At 36.0% G+C, this 24,456-nt stretch overlaps 1 protein-coding gene across 2 annotated transcripts in view; it reads left to right on the top strand.

The window, feature by feature from the left end:
- The first annotated feature begins 306 nt into the window (after positions 1-306).
- LOC144971257 (trifunctional purine biosynthetic protein adenosine-3-like) overlaps positions 307-24,456 on the top strand; it is a 47,451-nt gene continuing 23,301 nt past the window's right edge. Inside the window, exons 1-13 of one of the 2 annotated variants that reach the window (XM_078911838.1) lie at positions 307-373; positions 1,064-1,291; positions 3,855-3,977; positions 9,837-9,984; positions 10,288-10,468; positions 11,091-11,216; positions 11,839-11,926; positions 12,245-12,330; positions 13,056-13,224; positions 13,797-13,860; positions 18,985-19,137; positions 21,042-21,291; positions 24,007-24,205. In XM_078911838.1, the coding sequence (XP_078767964.1) occupies positions 1,147-1,291; positions 3,855-3,977; positions 9,837-9,984; positions 10,288-10,468; positions 11,091-11,216; positions 11,839-11,926; positions 12,245-12,330; positions 13,056-13,224; positions 13,797-13,860; positions 18,985-19,137; positions 21,042-21,291; positions 24,007-24,205 (1,732 nt within the window). In that variant the 5' untranslated portion in view covers positions 307-373; positions 1,064-1,146. Of the gene's footprint in view, positions 395-1,063; positions 1,292-3,854; positions 3,978-9,836; positions 9,985-10,287; positions 10,469-11,090; positions 11,217-11,838; positions 11,927-12,244; positions 12,331-13,055; positions 13,225-13,796; positions 13,861-18,984; positions 19,138-21,041; positions 21,292-24,006; positions 24,206-24,456 lie in introns of both variants that reach the window. The other variant, XM_078911839.1, reaches the window with a different exon arrangement.

Below are 24,456 nucleotides of genomic sequence, written 5' to 3'. Positions count from 1 at the left end.
ATTGGTGCTTTCATTCAATACCTAGTCATTGGTATTGGGTATTGACGTTATATCATATTTTAAACAGCTAACAAAACACAAACGTCGTAAATAGATCAAAATGGTTATAGGTATCAATGTTTTATTATTATACAAAGTGAATTTATTTAATGTATTTTAAGTTTTAATACAAAAAAGCCATCCAAAGCTCAGTTGAAGTGCTACTTCTCGGGAATTCCCGACTTTTCCTTGGTCATCGAGTTCGGGAAGTTTTGAGTGTTGGTGGCCGATGACTTGAGGTATCATCGAGACTTCCGCTCGACACTACCATCTATCACGCGTGTTTGCCGACTGCACTTACGGCACATGGTTTCATGTTGTACCTTTTGTAGTGGTAAGAAGTAAGGCGTTAGGGGTGAGCTAGTGTTTTAAAATGTCCTCAAGTTAAACTACTTCAAAGTTTGAACCGACTGAATTCAGATTGTGCCGTTTGATTATTATTATACTATAATTTGCAAAGTTAATTACTGTTTCTTTTATCTATCTAACTCTCTTTTCTCTTTCTTTTTCTTCTTTTCTTTTTTTTTTTTCGCCGAGAACACGCATTATAATATTTATTTTGATTGGTATTTTGCATTTTTTTTTTTTATTCTGGCGTTACTCATTCCTCGTGAATTGTTCTTATTGATCACTCTCAAACTCAAGATAGCCTTGAATTAGACTGTCTCTTAGACTGACATTACATTTTTTGGGAGGCCTTCCGAAAGCTCCTTGTTCCTTGTTCTAGTAGGGGGTTGGAGGGGGGGGGGGGGGGGGGGGGGGACTTATTTTTTGAATGTTATAGTAGGTGGTTTAGGAGGTGGGAGACTTTTTCTTAAAAAAAAAAAGTTCCCCCTCCCAAACTCCCAACTAGAACATTATAAAAAACAAGAATACTGCCATTTTTCAAATCATTAAAGTCCCATCCGAGTCCTCAAATACGACCATTTGTCATTAATCATTAATTTACATCTTTTGTTAACTGAATTGGTGTTTCTTGTTAATAACTTACATGTGTATCAATACTGTTATTTTCTTCCAACAGGCTTCTTAATTTAAAGTTAACACTCATTGCAAATAAACTGGTAATTCAACTAAAAATTACTTGTTTAATAGCAAGGAGAGAAAATGACTGAAAGAGTTTTGCTGATTGGAGGTGGTGGGAGAGAGCATGCCTTGGCCAAAAGCTTATCCAAGTCCAAGAATGTTGAACAGCTCTTTGTTGCACCTGGCAATGCAGGAACAAGTTCTGTAGATAGGACTAGTAATGTCAGTAAGTAAAGAGATATTTTTATGAAATGATTAATGATTAGCCTACCTCAGTTTTGAGAAACTTATCAAGAATAATGAGTTCAGGATTGTGGCTTCCATTAACTTATAATTTGACACTTTCCTAAAAATCACATTCAATACAAAGCGATTATCACCAAAAGAAAGTTAACATTTATTTTTCGTTAATGGTGTTCAGGGAAACAAATGATCTCATTGTTTGAACCATTGAATACAATACATTGGTCACTTTTGGTAGGTGGAGTTGGCCTGAAATTGTGACATTTTTTTTGGGTCAGTGTCAGGTTATGAGTTTGCAAAGGTTATGTTCGGGGGGGGGGGGGGGGGGGGGCTGTATTAAAAGCAGTGGTACTCTCTAATTATGACTTCTCAGATGACAACATTAGCCAGTATTAGCTGAAGCAGGTTATGAGATAAGTTGGGGGTGGGAGGTGGTTACTCTGAGGTGAAAGTAAAGTTGTGTCTAAAGTGCAACATGTGTTCAGCAAACACGCACTACAGAAATTCACTGGTTCATCAAACAAGGACAAAATTCCCAAATTCTTTCCCTCAATGTGTAAGTAAATTTTTCACAGCATCCACGAAAGGTTTCAGTTTCAACAAACTTAACCAAGACAACCTTGACCTCCCCCCACAATTCCCATGAAGAGAGAAGCGCAAGTTGCGTTGTGCCATAGCCTTGGTGTACTTATAGCCTGACACTGACAAAATAACTACACCATAATACAAGATGATGATCACGAAAACAAAGTTTATTACTGTGAGTTGTATTCAATTGCTCAACCAATTATTTCATTTGTTTCCTCATGCACCGCTAACAACAACTCACTTTTCATTTTCGTCTTGTGGTCGCCTACTTGTAATGTGACATAAATATTTGGTCAGCCTCAGCCAAAGCCATTTTAAATATCTGCCTGTCATACAAAGCAATCAAACCCATTTATCACAATAATTTGACACACTATAAAAGAAATGCATTGTGACACCTGACAATGTTTTCTGTGGATGACGTCAACAATCTATGAGACATGGATGTGCAAACAGTTAAGAGCATATACTTGTACAGTAGGCTACATCACCTTTTAAGTCTGACAGTCGTTTTCATGGATTCAGCAAACTTTACCGGCTGTCCCGTGAAGTTCAACAAATGCATGTTAGTCGATATTTTTCAGAATGAGATATCCTGGCTTCATTTTTAACCGCATAAAAATCAGCCCGTTCTTGTTTGTTTTTTTATGCCTTTTAAAAACTGCAGTCAAAGCAGGTTTATTTGGACGGTTCGATTCGTGACATATAATCCCAATTAAGTGGTGGCCATGAAATTGATTAATTTTTCAGATTTCATATAGTCCACTCTGCATTTATCCATCGTAATCACTTTGTATGTCAGTTATTGCAACAACATTTATCAGACATTTCACATTTTGATGAAAAGCAAACGATTAACGAATATGCCACTCATAATGGTTGCATAAGTAAGTAACAGATTAAGAATGCATTGTCTACACATTCTTCTCAGTGAACAAACAGACCATTTGGTGGTGACAGCTTTGAACAACCAAAGCCATCAATCATTACCCATTGCACCATTGATCAGTTTTCCTGCGAACCTAGCACTGTGGCCATTGACCCGTGACAATGGTAGTCAATGACGCTGACATGGGATGCAGCCAGCATGCCTACGGCCCCGGAATTTCTTGATTTATCCCAAAAATTTGAAAAATAATAATGACTGTCCTGAAAAATACGGAAATTTACATTTTGTCCTGGAAACCATTACTACTACCACTTCAATAACCACCAGCTTCACATCATCTTTCCTACCACCACTACTACAATCACCACCACATCATCATTTCTACCACCACTACCACACCATCATTCCTACTATCACTACTATGTAACTACCTCCATCACCACGTCATCACCCCTCCCACCAATATTACAACCACTTCCACTGCCAGATTATCAGTCATCAAGAAACCATATAATTTGAAACTGGTAAGATATTCTCTATCACAAATGGTGGGAGAAGAATTTCCTTCCTTTTTTTTTTTTTATGGTCAGTCATTCTCATCAGTGGCGGTGTTATCTTGAGGAGTTATCCTAGTAATGTTATAAAATTATTAAACCAGTGAGCCAGAGCACCCCTTTTGTTGCAAGCAGATTTGTACCTACCTCTCTCTCCAACTATTCCTATGTAGAATTGGTCCAGGTTTGCAAAGATGCTGAGGTGCCATATGACTCACTACTTGGAGTCTGTACATGGCAATCACTCTTAGCTATTTTTATTGGGGTTTTCTTTTCCTTTTTTTTTTTTTTCTATTTTTCTTTTCTTTTCTTTCGTTTTTTTTTTTTGTTTTTTTTTAAATTATTTTTTCTAAACAACAACTTCACTCTCTATGACATAGTAACAATATCTTTAAAGACATCCGCATGCAATGGGCTCTGGATTAGAAACAATAAAAAACTCCAACTTCATTAACTCTTGCTTAGAATTAAAGTCCTGGAATGATTGTATATATTATTGTATTTTCATGTTTCAGCTTTGAATGTGAAAGATATTCCTAATGTTGTTTCATGGTGTATGGAGAACAAAATATCGTTTGTTGTTGTTGGGCCTGAAGATCCTCTGGCTCTAGGCATTGCTGATGAGCTCTCTGGAAAAGGTATTATTATTGTTAAAAACTTTTTTGGTCATATAAAAGCACAATTTAGGTACCGTTGCTCCCTCAATATTGGATTGACAAAACCCAAAGTTTTTTATTTTTTTATTGTAGAATTTATTTTTTTTCATCTGTTTTGAATTGAACCATTGACCACGGCCTAATATTAAATCGTTAAAAATAAAAAGACAAACAAATGTTAGAAGTATGCCATTTAGGCAAAGCAACCAATTCTTATTATGGGGTTGTGACGTAGGCAATGTGTAAAAGTAATTTTGTGATTGTTGTAGTGTATTGTAGATTGCTAATGATAATTTGTTAAGTAGAAAACGTCAACAATAGTCAGCCATTTTGGAATCGAAGTGATTCTTTTTATTCTTGAAATAACGTAATCGAATACTGATATTTGGGTACTCAGGTATCCCACAATCTCCCCCTTAAAAAAAAATTAGATGATGTAAAAAAAAAATGAGCTATTATACTTTCGCTCGTTTTGGTTTACATAATGGTTCATTCATTCTTACATTTGTTTTATACAGCTTAAATGATTAATTAAGTAAATGAGAAAAAAAAATAAAATAATGTTTGCATACGAGGGGAAAAAAAAAATTATCTCATATATCAATGATGAGTAAGAAAAAGTGTTTCTTCTGTGTAGTACTAAACTAGTTGAAGTGGTCAACAGTTCATAATGATAAAAGAAAACACAGTAATGGACTCTAATAGTCTTAACTAGTGTCTACTTCGTGCGGCTGTGTAGATGCAAAGTGTTTTTATGTTTGTGGTCGCAACGTCACAAATATTTCTCTTAAGGCTTATAAATGGCCCTGCCTACAGTGTGAATTTGTTTGGTTTTCTCACGTTGCGACCACTTCTCGTAGTGTAAGGTGCACTTGTAGTGTTGTGATTGTTTTGAGATTGCGTTCTCTGTGACATGTTGTCAGAGAGACTTAGAGAATTTGGGAATTCTCTATGTGGTGAGGGCGGGACCTCGACCTGTGACCGCGTAGAATTTGGATCTCGGTCATTCGCTGGGGTTGTTTGAACCATGGTTGGTATCTCTGTCGTTCTGAAGTTTGGGACGATGTCCAATAGTGGTGCCGGTGCTGGTTTGCTTGTGATTGCAGGGGCGTTTGTGTGAACAATTTGGTCGGAGTGTCGTCTCCATATGGCTCCGGGAGCTGTTTTGACTTCAAAGGTGCGTGTTCCCGTTTGGGCATGTATTACGCCGTGTTGCCATCGTTGGTGTCCGCGGTAGTCTCAGACCAGGACGTTGTCTCCGTTGTCGAAGTTCCTGGTGTTGGCAGAAGAGTGAGTACGAAGCTGACGGTCTTGACATGAAGATACTCTTGTATGAATGCTTGGTCGAATGATGTCTAGGTGAGTTCGCAGATGTCTGCCAAACATAAGTGATGCTGGGCTCTCGTTTGTTGTGGTGTGTGGTGCATTCCTATAAGCAAACAGGAATCTTGCCAGTTTGGTATGGATGGTACCCTTCTCATCTTTTGAAGCTTTCATAGCTTGTTTGAAAGTTTGGACCATTCGCTCAGCCAGCCCGTTGGTTGCTGGGTGGTAGGGTGTGCTAAGGGTGTGCTTGATTCCATTGACCTTTGTGAAGGATTTGAATTCATTGGATGTGAACTGCACACCGTTGTCAGATACGAGCTGTTCAGGTAAACCAAATCTTGCAAAAAGATTGCTCAATATATTGATTGTTGAAATGGATGTGGCGTTGGATGTCGGTATTATTTCGGCCCATTTGGAATGGGCGTCGACGACCACTAGAAACATTAATCCCATGAATGGTCCCGCAAAGTCTATTTGAATTCTTTGCCATGGCTTGTCGGGCCAGTGCCATGGGTGAAGAGGAGCTTTCGGTGGATCAGGTTGAACTGAAGCACAACCAGGGCACCCTTTTGTAGTTGCCTCGATTTGTTTGTCAATAGCAGGCCACCAGAAGTATCCCCTAGCCAAGTTTTTCATTTTGACTATACCAATGTGTCCTTCATGAAGAACACTTAAGATTTTTGCATGCAGTTTTTGTGGAGGGATGAGTCTATATCCCCAAAAGAGACAGTTTTGTTGCACTGACAGTTCGTTTTGTTTGTTGAAGTAAGGTTTCAGTTCTTCGTTGACTGTGTTTGGCCATCTGTCAGTTTGGACGTAATGTATGACTTGTGACAGTGTTTTGTCGTGGCGTGATTCTTTGGCAACGTTTGCTGCGTTGACTGGTAAGGACTCTATTACTTCTGTATAGAATAGTTCATCTGCTGAATCGGCCTCTTGACTTGAGTTTGTGGTGGGTAAAGGCAATCGTGAAAATCCGTCTGCATTAGCGTTTGACTTGGAGTTCCTGTATTCGATTGAGTAGTCGAAGGCTGAAAGGAAAATTGCATATCTCTGTTGTCTGGCTGCAGACATTGCAGGGACTGGTTTTGTGGGCGAGAAGATGTATTTGAGTGGCTGATGGTCAGTGATTAGTGTAAAGTGCCTGCCACATACATAATTGAAGAACTTTTTAACACCCATGTGATAGCTAGAGCTTCTCTGTCTAGTTGGGAGTAATTCTGTTCTGCCTTATTGAGGGTTCTTGAGGCGTATGCAATAGGTCTTTCGTCGCCTTCTGGTGTGATGTGCGAGAGAACGCAGCCGATGCCGTATGGTGAAGCGTCACAGGCGAGTCGCAATGGTCGATCGGGGTCGTAGCGCATGAGGACTTTGTCCGAAGCGATCATTGTTTTTATTTGAATGAAAGCATGATCAGCTTCAGTTGACCATTCAAATTTTGTGTTATCCTGTAGAAGATTGTACAGTGGCTTCGCAATTTGAGCTACATTTTCCAGCCACTTGTGGTAATAATTTACAAGCCGAGGAATGATCTGAGTTGTGTTTTGTTTGTTGGCTGTGGTGCGTCGATGATGGCCTTGACCTTGTTTTCGGTTTTGTGCAAGCCATTTTTGGTTATTTTGACACCGCAAAAGATAACTTCGTCTTGGAAGAATTGGCATTTTTCAAGATTGACCTTCAGTCCATACTCTTGAAGTCTAGCTAGGACTAGTAGCAGATTTTGCCAGTGTTCATCGTTTGTTTTCCCTGTGACTATCATGTCATCTTGGTTGCATTGAACTCCGGGTGTTCCCTGGAGGATTGTGTCTATTGTCTTTTGCCAAATTGCTGGTGACGAAGAAATACCAAACGCTAAACGGTTGAAGGAATACAGTCCTTTTGACGTGTTGATTGTTGTTACTTTTTGTGACGCGCTGTCTAAAGGGAGCTGAAGGTATGCTTGTCTCAGATCAATTTTAGAGAATGTTTGACCTTGTTCCAAAGTAGCTAACATGTCTTCCATTTTTGGCATTGTGTATTGCTCTGTGTTAAGTGCTGGGTTGACTGTTACCTTGAAGTCACCACATATTCTCACTGTTCCATTGCTTTTCAATACGGGTACGATGGGTGTGGCCCAATCCGAGGTTGCAATTTTTGTGATTATCCCTTGTTCTTCTAAGTTGTCTAGTTCTTTCTCAACTTTTTGTTTTAAGGCGTATGGCACTGGTCTGGCTTTGTGGAATTTGGGAAGGGCTCCCTCTTTTAGATGAAGTGTTGCCTCTATTCCTTTTATTTTTCCAATTCCATCTGAAAATATATCTTGAAACTGAGCTTTCAATTTTTCTGTATTGAATCTATCTTTAGGTGTCGTCATCTGATGTATGCTCTGCCAGTTCAGTTTTATAGCGGCCAACCAGTTTCTTCCCAAAATAGGATTGCTGCCTTTGTCAAGTATAAGGAGTGGCAGTATTTTCTTCTGATTGTTGAGTTCTACATGAACTGAAATTTTTCCCAGTGGAATAATGGTTTCACCTGTGTATGTTTTCAGACGAACAGCTGTCTTTTCCAAATTTGGGAAGGTTTTGAATGTTTTTGTGAAGTCCCTCTTCGTCATCACTGAAACAGCAGATCCTGTGTCAACTTCCATTTTTGTAGGAATATTATTGATTTGCAAGTCTACCTTTATTTTTGGTGTGTTTCCTTCCATGTGAAACATTTCCAGTGTAAAATTATCTTCGGAAACATTGTCTTCATCTAGCTCGTGAACTTGTCGGGATTGTGAGGTTCTGTCTCCTCCTCTCCTCTGTTGTTGGCTGCCCTTCCTGGCCTGACACACTCTCTGAATGTGTCCTTGTTTGTTGCATGACTTACACACTGCATCACGGAGGTAGCAGTCGGCTCTCCTGTGGTTATTTTTCCCACATGATTGGCACGGTGGGTATGTTTGTGAGTTATGTCTTCTGTTAGTAGGTAAAGGCTGATTTGTTTTTATAATGTTGAGATCAGCTGTTGATTTGCCGGATGTTGTTGTGTGGATTTCCGCTGCATCTCGCTGGGCAGTTTCCATTGCAAGTGCCAAAGCTGTTGCAGATTCTAAAGTGAGATTTGGCTCTTGCAAGAGTCTCTTTTGTATGGTTTCATCGCGTATTCCGCAAACAAATCTGTCACGCAGAGACATTTTTAAATTGTCTCCGAATTTGCAGTGTTCAGCCAACCGTTTTATGGATGCTAAAAAATCAGGAAGGATTCGTCCATCGCTTGACTGCGTTTATGAAACTTGAATCTTTCAACTATCTCAAGTGGAGGGGGGCAGTAATGGTTGGACAGCAGTTTGCAAAGTTCTTCGTAACTTTTACTAAAGGGAAGGTCGGGTGACGTCAAACATCGTAGTGTGTTGTACGTTTTAGCCCGATGGATGATAGCAGAGTTGCTGTTTGTTTCTGTTCGGTAATGTCGTTTGCAACAAAAAACGCATCCAGTCTTTCTTTATAGTTTGTGAAGGACTCTAGTCCTTCGTTGAAGGTGTCGGGTCTTGGCATGTTGGTATGTACACGTACAAGACTGGAGAATGCAAGCTCAATAGTTGGTAGTAGTCTGTCAATAGATTATAGTTTTATGGCTTGGTAGAATGAAAATACATGTAAACGTTATTGCACTTATCTGGGTTCTAGATCCTCGTCGCCATTTGTAGTGTATTGTAGATTGCTAATGATAATTTGTTAAGTAGAAAACGTCAACAATAGTCAGCCATTTTGGAATCGAAGTGATTCTTTTTATTCTTGAAATAACGTAATCGAATACTGATATTTGGGTACTCAGGTATCCCACAATTGTGTTCATTAATCAATTCAATTATTTAGGGATGGGACGAATGCAATTTGTGGCCAGGGCCCATTCTAATGAAGGTGGACTGATACTTAGTCTGTGATTTGAAAAAAAATCACTTGTTATGTGAGCTACCAAGAAAGTCACAAACAAGTTTAACGCTTCACTCCATTTACTTAGGCTTTAAGCACTTTGCAAAGAATAAAAGAGTAGATAAAATACATTGCATAGTAACTAAAATAGTTTTAATCAATTGACATATAAAGTATTGAGTCAAATGCACTTTTATCTTCAAGTATCATATGATAACAGACACACTCGCTCAGAAATATGCAATTACTTTTGAACACAAATCAGTTTCAGTTATATTCCGAATAATAAATTAGTTAAAGACTAGGAAAAAAAATCAATATTGACTTAAATCTTTCTAAATTATTAGTTGTCTAATCTGTTTTGGTTTTGGTTGGCAGTTTTGTCACTGGAGTGTAGAAAAAATATTAAAGGAAGAAAAAAATATTTCTAATTTTATAAGACATTGGAAGCGTGACAAACAATTCGTTTTAGGGAAGCATTGTTCAACTAGAAGGTGACTGGCCAATTTGCAATGTGATTTTACCACTTATTGATAACCATTATGCATACTGTTTTCGAGTGTATTATACACCTCATAATAAAGTAGTAATAATGTTCTTGACTTTTCTAATGCCAAAGGAATTCAATGTTTTGGACCAGTTGCTGCTGCAGCAGAGATTGAGGCCAGTAAAGACTTTGCCAAACAATTCATGCAGCGCCATGGCATTCCAACAGCAAGATTTCAAAGCTTTACAGATCCTGAGGAAGCCTGCACATTCATTACAAAGTAAGCATTATCTGTACAATATTTTAAAATTCTCGAATAGAATTAGAGGATTTTATAAATAATTTTACATACATTTCATTAAAATTAAATTCGTTTTCTTTTTTTCATGAGGACATGGGTGGTAACAGCGTTCTCTCTGTCCAAAGAAAGTTTAGTATTGTGACTAATGAGTGTCAATTCTTGTCCTATATGCTATGCATTGCTGTTGGCTTAAGACTCTTTGTACAGCGCTTCAAGCACATTAAGAAAATATTGTGCTATTTTAAAAAATCTAATGAGAAATTGTTTATGAATTTATAACAGTGCTGATTTTGAAGCTTTGGTTGTTAAAGCAAGTGGACTGGCTGCAGGAAAAGGAGTCGTGGTTGCATCAACAAGAGAAGAAGCCTGCAAAGCAGCTAGGGATATGATGACAGAAAAAGTGTTTGGAAATGCTGGGGATATAGTTGTGATAGAGGAGCTTCTTGAAGGCCCAGAAGTATCTGTGAGTAGAAATGATTGGATTGTTAGTTTACTGTGGAATTAATTTTGCTTTAACATGACATTATTTCAAACATTCAACAACATAGATCTATCTGTCTACTCTTTCTCTTCTTTTAATTGCTACAAGCTTCGATATTTTCACATCAATGTTAAGATAACTGAACAGTGATATCCATGCTGATAATATCCCATTGTCATTTTAAATGATAACATTGATAAGCTATAAATGCTGACTAATGTAATTTGCAGTCTTTCTTTCTTTAACCTTCTTAATGCCGTAATTTAAATACCCTGATTATGTCATACATTTTTTCACTTGGGAGAGATGAACGTTAGTGCAGAGATCATTGTCAAGGCTAGCAATGCATTACAGTGAGCTTATGCTTATCTTTGGAGTGGCATCCTGTTTTGTATGAATGAATGCATATTTGTATTGTGGAAAGAAGATAATCTAGGGCTCACCATTTGGCTGGAACAAGATGCTCACAAGGGTACAATATGGCAAAATTTTCTCTCTAACATTGATGAAACTCCCAAGTCTTTTAAGTGTTTTGAAAAACCTTGAAAACAGACATACACATGGACTTAATCTTGCTTATTTTTTTATCCAAACTTGTGATCAGGTCCTTGCCTTTAGTGACGGCCATAATGTCCATTTAATGCCACCATCCCAGGACCACAAACGTCTTCTGGATTGTGATCAAGGACCCAACACGGGGGGCATGGGAGTTGTATGCCCATATCCTGGTGTAAGATTTGAATTTGAATAACTCACCCACCATCAGATGTATATTCGTGCATGTGTTTATTTTCTTCCCCATCACCCCCCATTTGATATGTAGAAATAAATTAATTTAATTGATCTTTTGTTTAATCTAATTGATCTTTTGTTTAATCTAATATTTTTAAAGCAAATTGGAGTTGAATCATATCCCATGTAGTATCTCAGTGCTTTCTCCCTTTTTTAAAACTTATGTAGTGTTCAATTTTTTTATTCCTTTCTTTTTCTTTTCATTTTTATTGTTTTCTGTTTTTTTTCTTTCATTAAAAAGCAAAAAAAAATATATTTATGTATTTATTTGTTTGTTTATTTATGCAATAATGATAGAGCTTGAATGAAGCTATATCTTCTTTATTTTGTGTATGGCAGAATTTCGGTGGCCTTTATAGATTAGTTTTCATTTTTTCATTCACTATTATTCTCCACTCCCCCCGCCCTCACAGATAACAATAATTCCAATAAACAAAAGCATAGTTTCCGGGTAACAATATTTTGATACAGTTAGATTGCTTTTGTTGCTCTTTGATCTCTACTGAGGTCAATCATATTGGTAATCTAATGAATAATTTTTTTCCTTTTTTTTTTTTTAGTTATCTGACGATGACTTGAATTTTATAAAAACTGAAATAATTGAAAAAACAGTCAGATGCATGGCTAAAGAAAACAGAAAATATATTGGTAAGCAGCTTCTTCCAATGTTTTTATTTCTCTAATTCCTTTACACTCATTGGCTGTCTTGCAACTGTATTCCTGCAAGGTTGTTTGATTTTGCTTCATTTGTTTTACAAACCTGCTTCCAAGGTTCTATATTCGTGAGCAAAAATTAAAAAAAAATAAAACAAGAATGAAAATAAAACCATGAATACAATCTATGATGGAGTGAAATGAGAATTTATTTTTAATTTTATTGTTATTTGATTTAAAAAGTAATTTAGCAGTAAGGGAGTGTGCAGATTATTAATATACCTGGAGTTTTTTTTCTCTCTTTTATCACAGGTGTTTTGTATGCTGGTTTAATGTTAACTAAAGAAGGGCCAAAGGTTTTGGAATTCAACTGTCGGTTTGGCGATCCTGAAACTCAGGTTTGTTGACATTTTTTAAAGTGAGTAATAGACATAAAGTGATGAATGCCACAAGCAAGTTTATCAATTTTACTACAACTGTACTTTGATTTTAATAGGGAAATGATAATGCTTAAGGAGCTCTTGTTACCATGTTTTTTAAATGATGTAAATTGTTGGGCAGGAATAGAAAGCAAAACAACAAATCGAACATAGAATAGGACAGAGCTGCCAACCTACCGCAAAAAATGCGGAATTGTACACATTTTCAGCGATTGTGCGCTTGTACGCATTTCCCCCAAGATTGTACCCATTTTCAGTGTACAGAGTCACTTAAGTTTTCTTTAATATTATTACTAGCCTATTGAGAAACCTTGGTGACCAGGTGGCTATTCATATATTTTTTGACCAATTATGATCTTCATGCTGGGAGGTAGAATTCTGAAAGGATTGGATTATAGTCTTGGGAACATCATTGTTGCTGCAATTGAAATTGTGCAGTGTGACTTTATATAAGTATACCTTCCTCTTACTTTGACAAAGGTTAGTTTCCGTCGATTTCAGGATTGTACCCATTTTTATGAAATCTCCCCCATTTTGAGGTCCCATTGTACACATTCTCATCAGATGGGGTTGGCAGCTCTGAATAGGATTACAATAGATTTTTAACCAGATGCAGGGATTTATAAAATTTATGATATATGATTAGTATTATTGATCTCATATCACTTTCTCCTTTTTTTCAGTCAATTTTGTCTCTTTTGACCTCTGATTTATTTTCCACAATGAAATCGTGTGTGAATGGTTCTCTATGTGATGCTCTGCCTTCGTTTGATGAAAACATGACAGCTGTTGGAGTGGTTGTGGTCAGTGGTGGATATCCTGGCTCTTATAAGAAAGGCCTCCCGATATCAGGTAAAAATGTTGTCATTTACTTTGTTCATGGAAATAATGAAAATTTGTTCTAAGTACAAGTAGCTTTTATGTTTAGATTGATATAAAATCCGACTGAAAAAGTGTAATATGTATAGACACAGATTGATAGATTTGATTGAATCTGATAAATTTACACATTTCGATTTTTACTGTGTGTTTCACAAAGCTGTGTACATTACCACAGCTAGCCGAGTTCCACAAAATTACCTGTTTAGAAGTAATACCTTGTCTGTCTTACTGTAAATTTTGAAACTATATAATCATTCTGTGATTTATGTCACAGGTATTTCGTTATTCCATTTTTAAAAATTAGATTGAGAAAAAACAGCACTTTTAGGTGAAAATATCATGAATAGTTATTTTCCATACAATTACTTGTTCAGAAAGTCTCTGGCTCAATTAAACTGATTTTAAAAAGTGTTGTTTTTGTAAATTATGATTTTTACTGTCTCAAGAGATGAAAATTTCTTATATTATATAACAAGGCAATTTATGTAACTTTTTATAAAAATGATATTATTAATGTAATTTTTTGATAAATGAAATTACAGGTCTTTCTGATATTGAATCCACTGATGTTGCTGTAGTTCATGCTGGCACCTCTATTACTGATGGGTAAATATTTGAACATAATATGCTTTTGATTTGATGAAAAATAAATGTTTGGACATATATGCTTTTGATTTTATTGATAATTATCGTTTTATAAATACGATATCTTGAGGTTTACCACAGGGTGCCTATAAAGATAAGTGCAGTTCTAAAAGGGAAAGAACATTCACCCAGCTCAATAGTATCAATAGTAAGGTTTCATTCTATAATAGAATTTAATTTAGCTGAACTGTTCTAAGATTATATGTTGCTTGTTTTGAAGCTGTCTTTGATAATAGACTAAAACAGAAATATTCAACTGTGTGTTGAAATTATGACATTTGGTAAATAGAGAAATGTTTAACTTTTTATATTTTTTTGACATAAAACTTCATATCCGGTAAGGTGAAAAAGTATTTTTACAAGTTTTTGATTAAAAGTTGTAACTGATACTCTCTTTTTAAACCAACTGCTCTTTGCTTTCTGTTTTCTAAGGCCTAGCAGTTCTTGTGATAAATTTACTTTCATTACTCTGATTGATTTTATTTATTTTGACCAGATTCTTGCAAACATTTTAGAAATGAAGTCTTCTATTTATCTTTTTTTTAAAGGATTGAATACATTTAGTTGTATCGCAAGGATTGAATACATTTAGTCGTATCGTAAGGTCTGATTTTTAGCTTTCAATATATTTTGTTCATATATTATTATACCACGAGACAATATATCTGGCTTTTCACAGGCTGTTTCTGAGATCCTTTATCTGAACACAACTGTCAATATTTGTTTCTATATCTTCTGTTTGTTGTCTGCAAAAGTGATTTGTTGATATTTATGTATGAGATTTTAAGGTTTTCTTTAAGTGCATTCCTTTTGATAAGTATTCTGTAACTATGCCCTGGATGAACTTTTAGTTTATTACGGGTTGGACACAAGGATATACTGTTCTTGAATCTTTAAGGGGATGGGCGGGTCCTCGATTGTCAAAAATCGAGTAAAATATCGATTTTGAGATTTTTTTATTTTTGAAAAGTTTGAAACCTTTGCTACATGAAAATGTGTTTGTTGACTCTCAGATGGGTCAGTTTAGGTCCAAACTGACCTCTTGAAGTCCAAGGGGGTCAGTAAATATAATGTTACAGCCTGGCTTGACAGCGAAAAAGCCATATAAACATTAGGCCAATATGAGCATAAAACATCGATAATAATAGGGAAGTTTGGTATCGATAGTTTCGTCTATTTTTGGTCTATATGAAATGCCCACTGTCAAGGTCTTCAGTCTATCTATATTTAGTCAAGAGCCTTTCCAAAAACCCCTTCTCTGACCCAATTGTGAGGGTTGCCTCGATTGTAGTAAAATCGTGAGTAATTGTTGTGACCTTTGCCTTGCTAGCGCTGTTCTCATTGGCTGTTCAAAATAGTCGATGATAACATGACCTGATACTGCTTTCTGAGTGGTTAGCGGGCGAGTCAAAGTTCATGCTTTGACCTCAACTTCGCATGCGTCGCATGTAAACATTGTTATTCTGTGTGTGATTTTTCTTCTTCCCGGGGACATAAAAGTTTTGTTTTCAACTGCATTTTTCTTCACTTGTGAAAAGTACCGACACGTACGCAATAAGTATGCATAGAAAGACTCGAATTGTACGACTTGCAAAATCAGCAGCTCGAACAAGATGGGAACAGTAATATTATTGTGAATTTTTATAGTTAGAATTTGTCACTCCTTCGTAACATGAAACAAAATGAAAAAGCGCTGAGGTCTCTAAATGAAATGAATGGAGTTACCGTCGAGCTAGACTGAGTATTGGTTGTAAACGAATGAGCGAGAGGTTTGTTATGCACTTGAGAACGAGAGAGAGAGAGAGAGAGAGAGAGAGAGAGAGAGAGAGAGAGAGCAAAATCCACTAACTGTGCTCAAAACGCTTTACAAAGGGTCCCTGACCGACAGCAACACGTAAAATGTAGAACAAGACATGACGCCTGTTAGGCGATATTACAATTTTTCCGACAGAGACAGCACTGTTGACGGCTAAGTACTCATTTTACACCCGAATACGGTGAGAGAACGGGAGTAAATAGTCTTTTCCAAGGACTCAACTATGTGCTGAACCAGGCTCGAAACCAGTAACTTCCGATCCGAAAGCGAGTGTCATACCACAAGACCATATAGCCGCTCATAGCTTAGATAGATAGATAGATAGATAGATAGATAGAGAGAGAGAGAGAGTGTGTTTGTGTGTGTGTACTTACGTGTGTGTGTGTGTATGTGTGTGTGAAGCCGAGAAAAGGCAAGGCAGGAACAGGAGGCTGAAGAGGGAGGGCCTGCATATCAAGCAGGGTCATTTTGACGCATGAATGCATGATCTTGTCTGAGTTTCCTGTGCTTGAAACTTTGAATGCGTTTTTCTCTGTTTGTGCTTTTTCTACCTTTATTTTGCTACTCTTCCTTTATTTGTAAACATTTTTTCATGATTTTTCGCATGTGCATACAGTATTACTAGCTTCATAACACTGAGCATTTGTATTTCAGATTTATTTTATAAATTTTGCGTAAATGTGGGTCAAAAGTCCAAAAATTGGTCAATTTTTGATGTTTCAAAATTGATGAACTTTGAAAATTAATAAAAATAATACTATTGTAGATATTAGAAAATCGATGCTTAGCCCAAATGAATGGCTCAACTACTACTTGTATACGTATTTTCATGTCAATAACTTGTCATTTGGCGAAGCCTTAGCATTCTGAAAACTACTTCATTATAGGGTATCAAATTTCAAAATTGCGGCGTTACCATGGTAACGGAAAACTGAAATTTAGGTTTTCAATTTTTTTCCTCTAATTAGGATGTACATAACCTAAAATTACCACTTAAAGTCAGCTACTTATTACATTTTAGAATTTCGCCTTCAGGACCCGCCCATCCCCTTAAGGGGGGTAGCGACACTAAAGAGTCATTTATTTTATTTGATGAAATATCCTAAACTTCTATGCACAGTCATAATGTATATGTTTGGGAAGGATGATTGCATATAATTTTTTTCCGAAAAAAGTTGCCCGTTGCTATGGAAACGATGCCATATTGGAAAATAAACAACAAATCTTAAAAATTCAAAGCCTTTTTTGTTTATCAACCGATTGCCATAATATTTTGGCCAGAGGTAGAAAAAAGGAAAATAAAGAGCTCTAGAAGCACGATTTTTAATTTTTTAATTAGAAACTTTAAAAATTAAGTTCAAAGTTATTACTCGGTTATTCCCCTTGAAAAAAAGTTACATAATTTCAAATTACTCATAAATTTTATTTATTATTTAAAAATCTGGCTCCTAGAGGACCTACGTATTTGCATGACACCCATTTGTAGAAAGTTTGAAGAAGATTGGTTGAAAACTGAGGGAGGAGATAGGTTTTAAGTGACGAAAATTGCAGTTTTGAGAAAAAGTTAACGAGTTTAAGGAAAAACTCTCCTCTCGCTCTCTGATTGGATTGTGACCACATGACATAATTAAGAACAAAGTGATTGGTTGTTAGGAGAGTTTTTACTTTTCATTGATGTGTTTTTGCCTTTACTTAGTTATAAAGACGTTTTGATATTCTTTCATGAAATCAGTCCACTGAAACTAAAAATGGGCAGGATTTAACCATACTATGGGTCAGAAAATACGTTACTTTGAGTCGAAAAAAAATGAAGATGAAGTTCTCATGCAATTTTTTATGCAGACAAATGGTCCCATGACAACATCCCACCAAAATCTAATTTTAGCAAATTGGGTCAAAGTTCATCATTTTTAATGTCGCTCCCCCCCCCCCCTAACTGTTCTATTGTCTGATCTTGTTCCCTTTGTCTTACTTTTTTCTTGGGCTTATGCTGCAGGTGAGATCAATACCTATGAACTTTTGTCTTCCTTTTACCTCTTGTATAAGTGCTGCAAATACTGTTTAACTTCTAAAACCAGCTATTTGCTAACAAATTTTCGTGACCATTCTGACTCTCGGGTTCCAGCTCTGTCATCTTGTCAGAAAGTTCGTTTATGAAATTTATCAGAGAATGCTTTGTGTTGTTATTTTTGAATTTTTGCTTAGCCTCATCATTATGTGATGACAATTTTTGTTGGTTTGTCTTCTTTTTAATCACCACATTGCAAACTTTGTCAAATTTTATAATTTGTAGATCTTAAGGGGAGAAGGAGGATTCTGGGATCAATTTTTCTCTTCAATATTACATATTTATAGGATTGATGTGGGTGGTAAGCTCGAGTTGAAAGTTATTTAGTCAGTTTGTTCCATTTGCCATGGAAATGCTGCCTTCTTGGGTTTTGACATACAGTTTTCAAAATCAAAAGGCTAGTACATTTTTGACAAATGTCTTTCAAAACTGTGTGAACGCCTTTGACACATACCCAAAAGTGCTTCTGCCAATACTATTTAAAAATTTATTATTTAATCAGTCTATATCCGCGCCAAATTTCAAGTCAGGTGATTTAGAAATTGAAATGAAGGTAGAAAATGATATGAAAATAAAAGACATTTTGAGAAAATTGCACGAGTGTAAAGAATTACAAGATTATAATGGATTACAAAAACACAATGATTAACTGCAAAAGAAATTGGTTGTGCTATTAGCTGGGCTTCTCTTATCCCTGTCTATTGCTTGATAAGCCAATATCTAGCCAATCAATGTAAACAAGGGGTGGCACAACACTAGTAACAATGTGGTTGAATAAGGTCACATTGTGAGAAAAGGAGTCTGGTGTTTTCCTCTTCTTCTTTCAATCTGCTTATTCCATGAATTTCTTCGACATGTAAATAGGTAATGTCAAATCAAACAAAATGATACAAAACAATTCCATATATTGATATTGGAGCTTTATTCATTATGTTATTAATGTCTGGTTTTGTTAGGAGGGGGTTGGGGGATCGCACATTTGTTACTAGCATGAATAATCACTATCACCTGAATGAATCATTTTTTAAAAATAGCTCCTGTTTTCTTAGATATTTTAGTAAGTCGGAAGAAATTGGTTGCTCTAAAAGAAAAACATTAAAATCTCAATATCGATATTTTGGTTAAAAATCATGGTCTCAGGACCCTTTTCCCCACCGCCTTTAATAATCATAATCACTATGTTTTACACTTCTTAATTTAGCCAAGTGATTACCAGTGGAGGACGAGTTCTTGCTGTGGTTGCTGTTGACCCATCTCTTACTAAAGCCATGGAAAAGGCCCAGAAAGGAGCAGACAAAGTCTCATTTGTAGGATCTTACCATAGGACAGATATTGGTTCTAAGATACTTAAAGGGTGAGGAAGTCCCGCTGATAATGATTGAATTCATTTCGTATTGTGCAAATATACATAGACTTGCCACAGCTACTGTTTTAAGTGTGAAACACATTTTTTTGTTTTAGTTGTTGTATGTGGCGGCCATTATATTTTGTTGTTAAACACTTTGTGTTGATCAGGGAGATTGTCTTTTCAAACGTTTTTTTGGAAATATGAATTTTTATAAATAAGTCAGACAAAATAGAATATAATGCAATGAAAGTTCATGATTGTTTTATTCATTTGGTGCTGGCAGCTGGCAATAACCTATTGCTTTAAAAGAAATGTTATACAGGTAAAATCATGTGCCATTGTTATACTTTTTAAACTTTTACTCGTTTTACAAAAATTGTCATTTTAAAGAAAATATGAATAAATAAACTGTTGATGTTTGAAAAAACAATCTTCTCTTTGTTTTCTTTTACACTATTGCATAGATATCAACATTGGGTTCAACATTTTGTTTTGTTGTTGCCCTGCGTTATAGTAACATTGTCTTATCCTATCTTCCTTTTTTTTAAAATTTAAATTTAATTTGAGGAGACAAAGCAATTTAGAATGGTTGCTTCCTTTGAAAAAGATGAAATAATGTTCAAAAACTATTTGAGAGATCGAATTTTCTTTACCCTTTTATCTTCAGTCTACAAGGCTGTATTTAGACTGTTTTGTTTAATCTATGACCTGTGGATCTCAGGTGGGGAGAAAAAACCCACAGATCATAGATAAACAAAACAGTCGAAAACCAGTCTTGTAGATTTTGCACAAGCCCACAAATGATGTCATTGTAAATCTCACCATGTGGGTTTGTTTCATTTCAGTTAAAATGAAAACAGGCTAATGAGTGATTTGTTTTTTTTTATATGGTTAGTTCATACTTTGACCTGTGCTTGTGTCTGGATAAGACTTTTAGTGATCTCAAACTAAGTACTTTGATAGTGTGCTCTTGGAATCTACATATGTTTCTTATTTGAACCAATTTCCCTTTGTCTTACCTTTTCTTGGGTGCTTTAGTTGTAATTCTAGAATTTTTTACTATCCCTTTCTTCCTTTTTACTGGCGCTGATATGACCATAATGTGTTGCAAGCGCCGTAAAACCCTTAAAAACAAACAAAACAAACTGGTCTTGGCTGTGAATATATATATATATATATAAAATTATAACTCACTGTAAGCAGTGACAGATTTTGTGTGAATGTAATACAAGAAAGGCAATTACAGCATAGACTTCCACCCTTGGTTAGTGCTGCTTTTTATGCTGTTTAGTTACTTGAATCACAAGTGGTTGGCGCATGCACTGGTCATTTGATTGCTCCAAGACAATCCTACACCCAATGAAGCTCTCTCATGTGACAAAAATGGTAAAAGAGATATACGTGCTGCTCAAGCATGAGAGGATAAGTAAATAATACAATATGGTAAAAACAAACAAAAGAAAACAAAATTAATTTACAAAATCATGATTCATTGTAAAAATCCTACAATCTACAGAACACAAGAACCACCTTTATCAATGAGACAAAATTGATTGCATGCGCTCAAAATTTTGACTCCCCTTACAATATTTCCCTTAAATTGCTGGTGGAGTTCTTGATCTCCCATAGTGGGCAGGGAGGCACTTACTGTGTCTTCTATCCCCTATATCTATTTTCCGACATGCTTTCTGTGTCGTAGAATGAGACTGCTTGATTTTGTCCTTTCCTTGGCTGGGATTAAATCTCAGACCTGATTACTTGTCAGACATGCTAAACTAGAGAGGTAACCTAATATGTTTTGATTCAATTGACCCAAGCACTCAAAAAGTGTAAAACAAAATAAACTTTCAAAATGGCATGTCATCTTATTTTAATGGGGGTTTTTTTTTTTTTACCTTTTTCCCATACAGCTTTGTCAAATCTGGATGTAAAGCATTGACTACATCAGTCAAAACAACATCGTACAAAGATGCTGGAGTGGACATCAATGCTGGCAATGCTTTGGTCCAAGCAATTAAACCCCTTGCCAAGATGACTCGACGTAAAGGCTGTGATGGCAGTCTTGGTGGTTTTGGAGGAGTATTTGACCTGGGCACACTGAATGGAATGTCACATGGAACTTTAGTGGCCAGTACTTGCGGGGTTGGAGTTAAGCTCAAAGTATGTTCAGGGCAATTAATAAGTTGATGTCGACATAAAGAAAAGAAAATTTAATTGGTCTAGAGAATATTGGTTAGAGCTAACTTTATATATAGTACCGTGGTGATCACCTAAATGCCTGCTGGCTTATTGCCTATTTTGCCTAAATGCCTGCTAAGTTGGTGAACCGCAATTATTTCTCTTTAAAATACAACTCTAAATGCTCACCTTCACAAATAAAATTCGCCTAATTGCCTGCTCTGAAAAAAAAGTTATGCAAAAAAAATCCACCAAAATCGAATTGATTTATCCCCTGTTTTAGAGAGTCCTATTCGACAAATAATAATTATGCCCCAAATAACTATTAATCTCACATTTGCTCTACCCTCACTCTCTCTCAGTCTCATCTATGTCCCTCAAACTGCTTTCTCTTCATTTAGCATCCAATCAGCTTCTTACAACTGTCGGCTTTCAATTGGCTGTTGTCCAGCAATTGGTCATCAGCAAAGTTAGTCAAGCAGACTCCGCCTACTCAAATCACACATACCCACGATATGTAAGGTCTTGTAGCCCAGAAGGTGCTTTTGATTTTACACAACCGTCTTCCGCCTTTGATTACATCCTTCTTTGAAGTCACTCAACATCTACCTTCTCTTCTCCCACCCAGTAGACTGGACTTCGAGGCTGTCTGCACCGATATGTTGTGTCCCTCAACATTAGAGAAGAATCTTGCATTGAGATGCGAATTGTGAAAACGAAATTCTCATGGAATGGCTTAGGTATCGGTGTTAAAGTTATAGGTTCAAAGTATAGTTTTCATAGAGAAATCACAAGAGCTTGAAAATGTTGAGCATGTTAGAATGTGTAAATCCTTGAATGCACACACACACACACAAACGTTTTACCCACTGTACATTCGAAATCCCCTGGCCCATTCTTTGGGTGTGTGTGTGTGGAGAGAGAGAGAGAAAAAGTATGTGTGAGTGTACACATCAAACGTCATCATTCTTGATCTGACCGCACCACTTTATAAATGTCGGTGGCTGAGCAATATATTAGTTTGTCTTGTAATACAGTCAAGCGATGTTGAGCATAGTCAATGACCGGGTAGATTACAATGATTGGAAACTCTGGCCCTTGTGTATGACCTTAGTAATAGTCTTGAGAGATGATACTTTTTTTTCGTTGTGAAATTTGTTGTTTGGCGCTCAATACACATTCACCCAAATCACAAATATTGTTATGTGCAGAAACAAAAAGGATGCCTATCAGACAACTTGTAGTTTTTGAAAGGTTAAAAATGGCCTGCTGGTGGAACAAACTAAGCACTGTGAAGCGCAATAATCATTGAGAATCAGTTGAAATCTGTGATATATACGTTCATATACATGTAGTTATCTTGCTCTTGATCAAGATCAACTTCGTCTAAATGCCCGTTCTGCCTAAATCCCTGGGGGTATTTTTCTGCTTCCCAACCACTGGGCATTTACGCGATCACCACTGTATTGTAGTAAGTATTTAAATAAAACAACTGCTGCACTGTTGCCATAAACCAAATGATATTTAAAAAAAAAAAGAAAAATGTCACCTTCTATATTGTGCTTAATTTATTAAATGTACTTAAAGCACTATATAAATGTGTGGCAATCGATAAAGATGACATTGAGTTTTTTTAATATTTAGGAATAACCATCAATTGTACCCTTATTTTCTCTCAACATATTAATGAAATATCTAGAAAAGTTGCCCAAAGATTATATACAGCCTAAGAAAAATGAGAACATTTCACATAGGGAAGAAAACAATGTTAACAGTTTATAACTCATTGATTAAAATTGTAATTTCCTTTGGCTGCACCATATTGTTTGGCGGATGCAGACTTAGAGATAAATAGAAGGAATTTCAAAATCTATCAAAGAGGCAGCAAAAATAATAAACCATCTCTTGATGGAGCAGAAAGAATTCATGACAAAGCAATGAAAAGAAAAGCATTCACAATTATCAACAATAAAAAAAATATGAATTCAGTATTTTACCATTTGGGAGGTTTTGTCAAATTAAATGTAGAATTTATCAACTTTCATTCCATCAGCAATGAAAATGTTGAATATCTCATCTGGTACAGCTAAACCAAGGACTTTCTGGTTGATTGATTGATTTATTGTTCGATTGCTTGACCAATTGATAATGATAATTTTATTATTTAAATGTCAGATTACCACAAATGTGAAAAATTGAAGCGAAATACATCTGTTTGTGATGTGTTGGCATGTGTGCACGTGTTCTCGTGAGAGAAAGAGATAGAGAGAGAGAAGTTGAATATTAATTTATCATGTAATGTTAGAACAAGTGTAACTAAATGACAAATTGCCATATTTATGGACAATAAATTTTATTATTATTAATATTATTATTAAAGTGGCCACAAACCAAAGGCAATACTGAGCATGTAAGACAAGTTGCCTGTAAGATGCTTTTTTTTTTTTTTTAAAATTCAGAGACAAAAATTTTTTAGCCTTGAGCTCATTTTATTCCTGATTAACCATAAAGAATGTGAGTAAAGCACCTTTTCTAAGGACCAAACTTTATGCCACCACAGTGGGACTTGAACCAGAAACCTTCAGGTCAGAAGCCAAAAGTCATACCACATAACTGCACCCAGCACTCCCATTTGAAACTAACTTTCTACCCAATAGTTAATAAATCAATCAACTGAAATTCTTATTGTCGTTACAGTATGCAATGAAATATGGCTTGCATTTTACTGTTGGCTATGATCTGGTGGCCAATGCTGTAAATCACCTTCTCTGCCGTGGGGCGGAGCCATTGTTTTTGCTTGATTATTTTGCAACTGGCAAGCTTGATTTGCACATAACAAAGGAAGTTGTGAGAGGCTTGGCAGAGGGATGTGTACAGGGTGGCTGTACTCTCATTGGTAAGAGCATTTGTTACACATTTTTTTGCCTTATACAATTTGATAAAGAAGACAAAGATAAAATGGCTGCTCTCTGAGTAGTAGATTGTTATTTTGTTAGGTTTTTTGTTGTTCTTGTTTTGTTTGGGTTTTTTTTGTGTAGAGAATTCTGTTGCTTTTATATTGTTTGTGGCTTGCACTGGCACTATCAAAGAACTGTTGAATTTTCTTATTTGATTGCAAACATTCTTTGCATGGTTATCATAAAGGTT

The sequence above is a fragment of the Berghia stephanieae genome, chromosome 4 (genome assembly GCF_034508935.2).
Source record: "Berghia stephanieae isolate SIO BIC M18660-M18661 chromosome 4, UCSD_Bste_1.3, whole genome shotgun sequence".
Taxonomy (NCBI): domain Eukaryota; kingdom Metazoa; phylum Mollusca; class Gastropoda; order Nudibranchia; family Aeolidiidae; genus Berghia; species Berghia stephanieae.
Note: the sequence above shows the minus strand (reverse complement) of the source record. Positions and strands in the feature narration are given on the sequence as shown.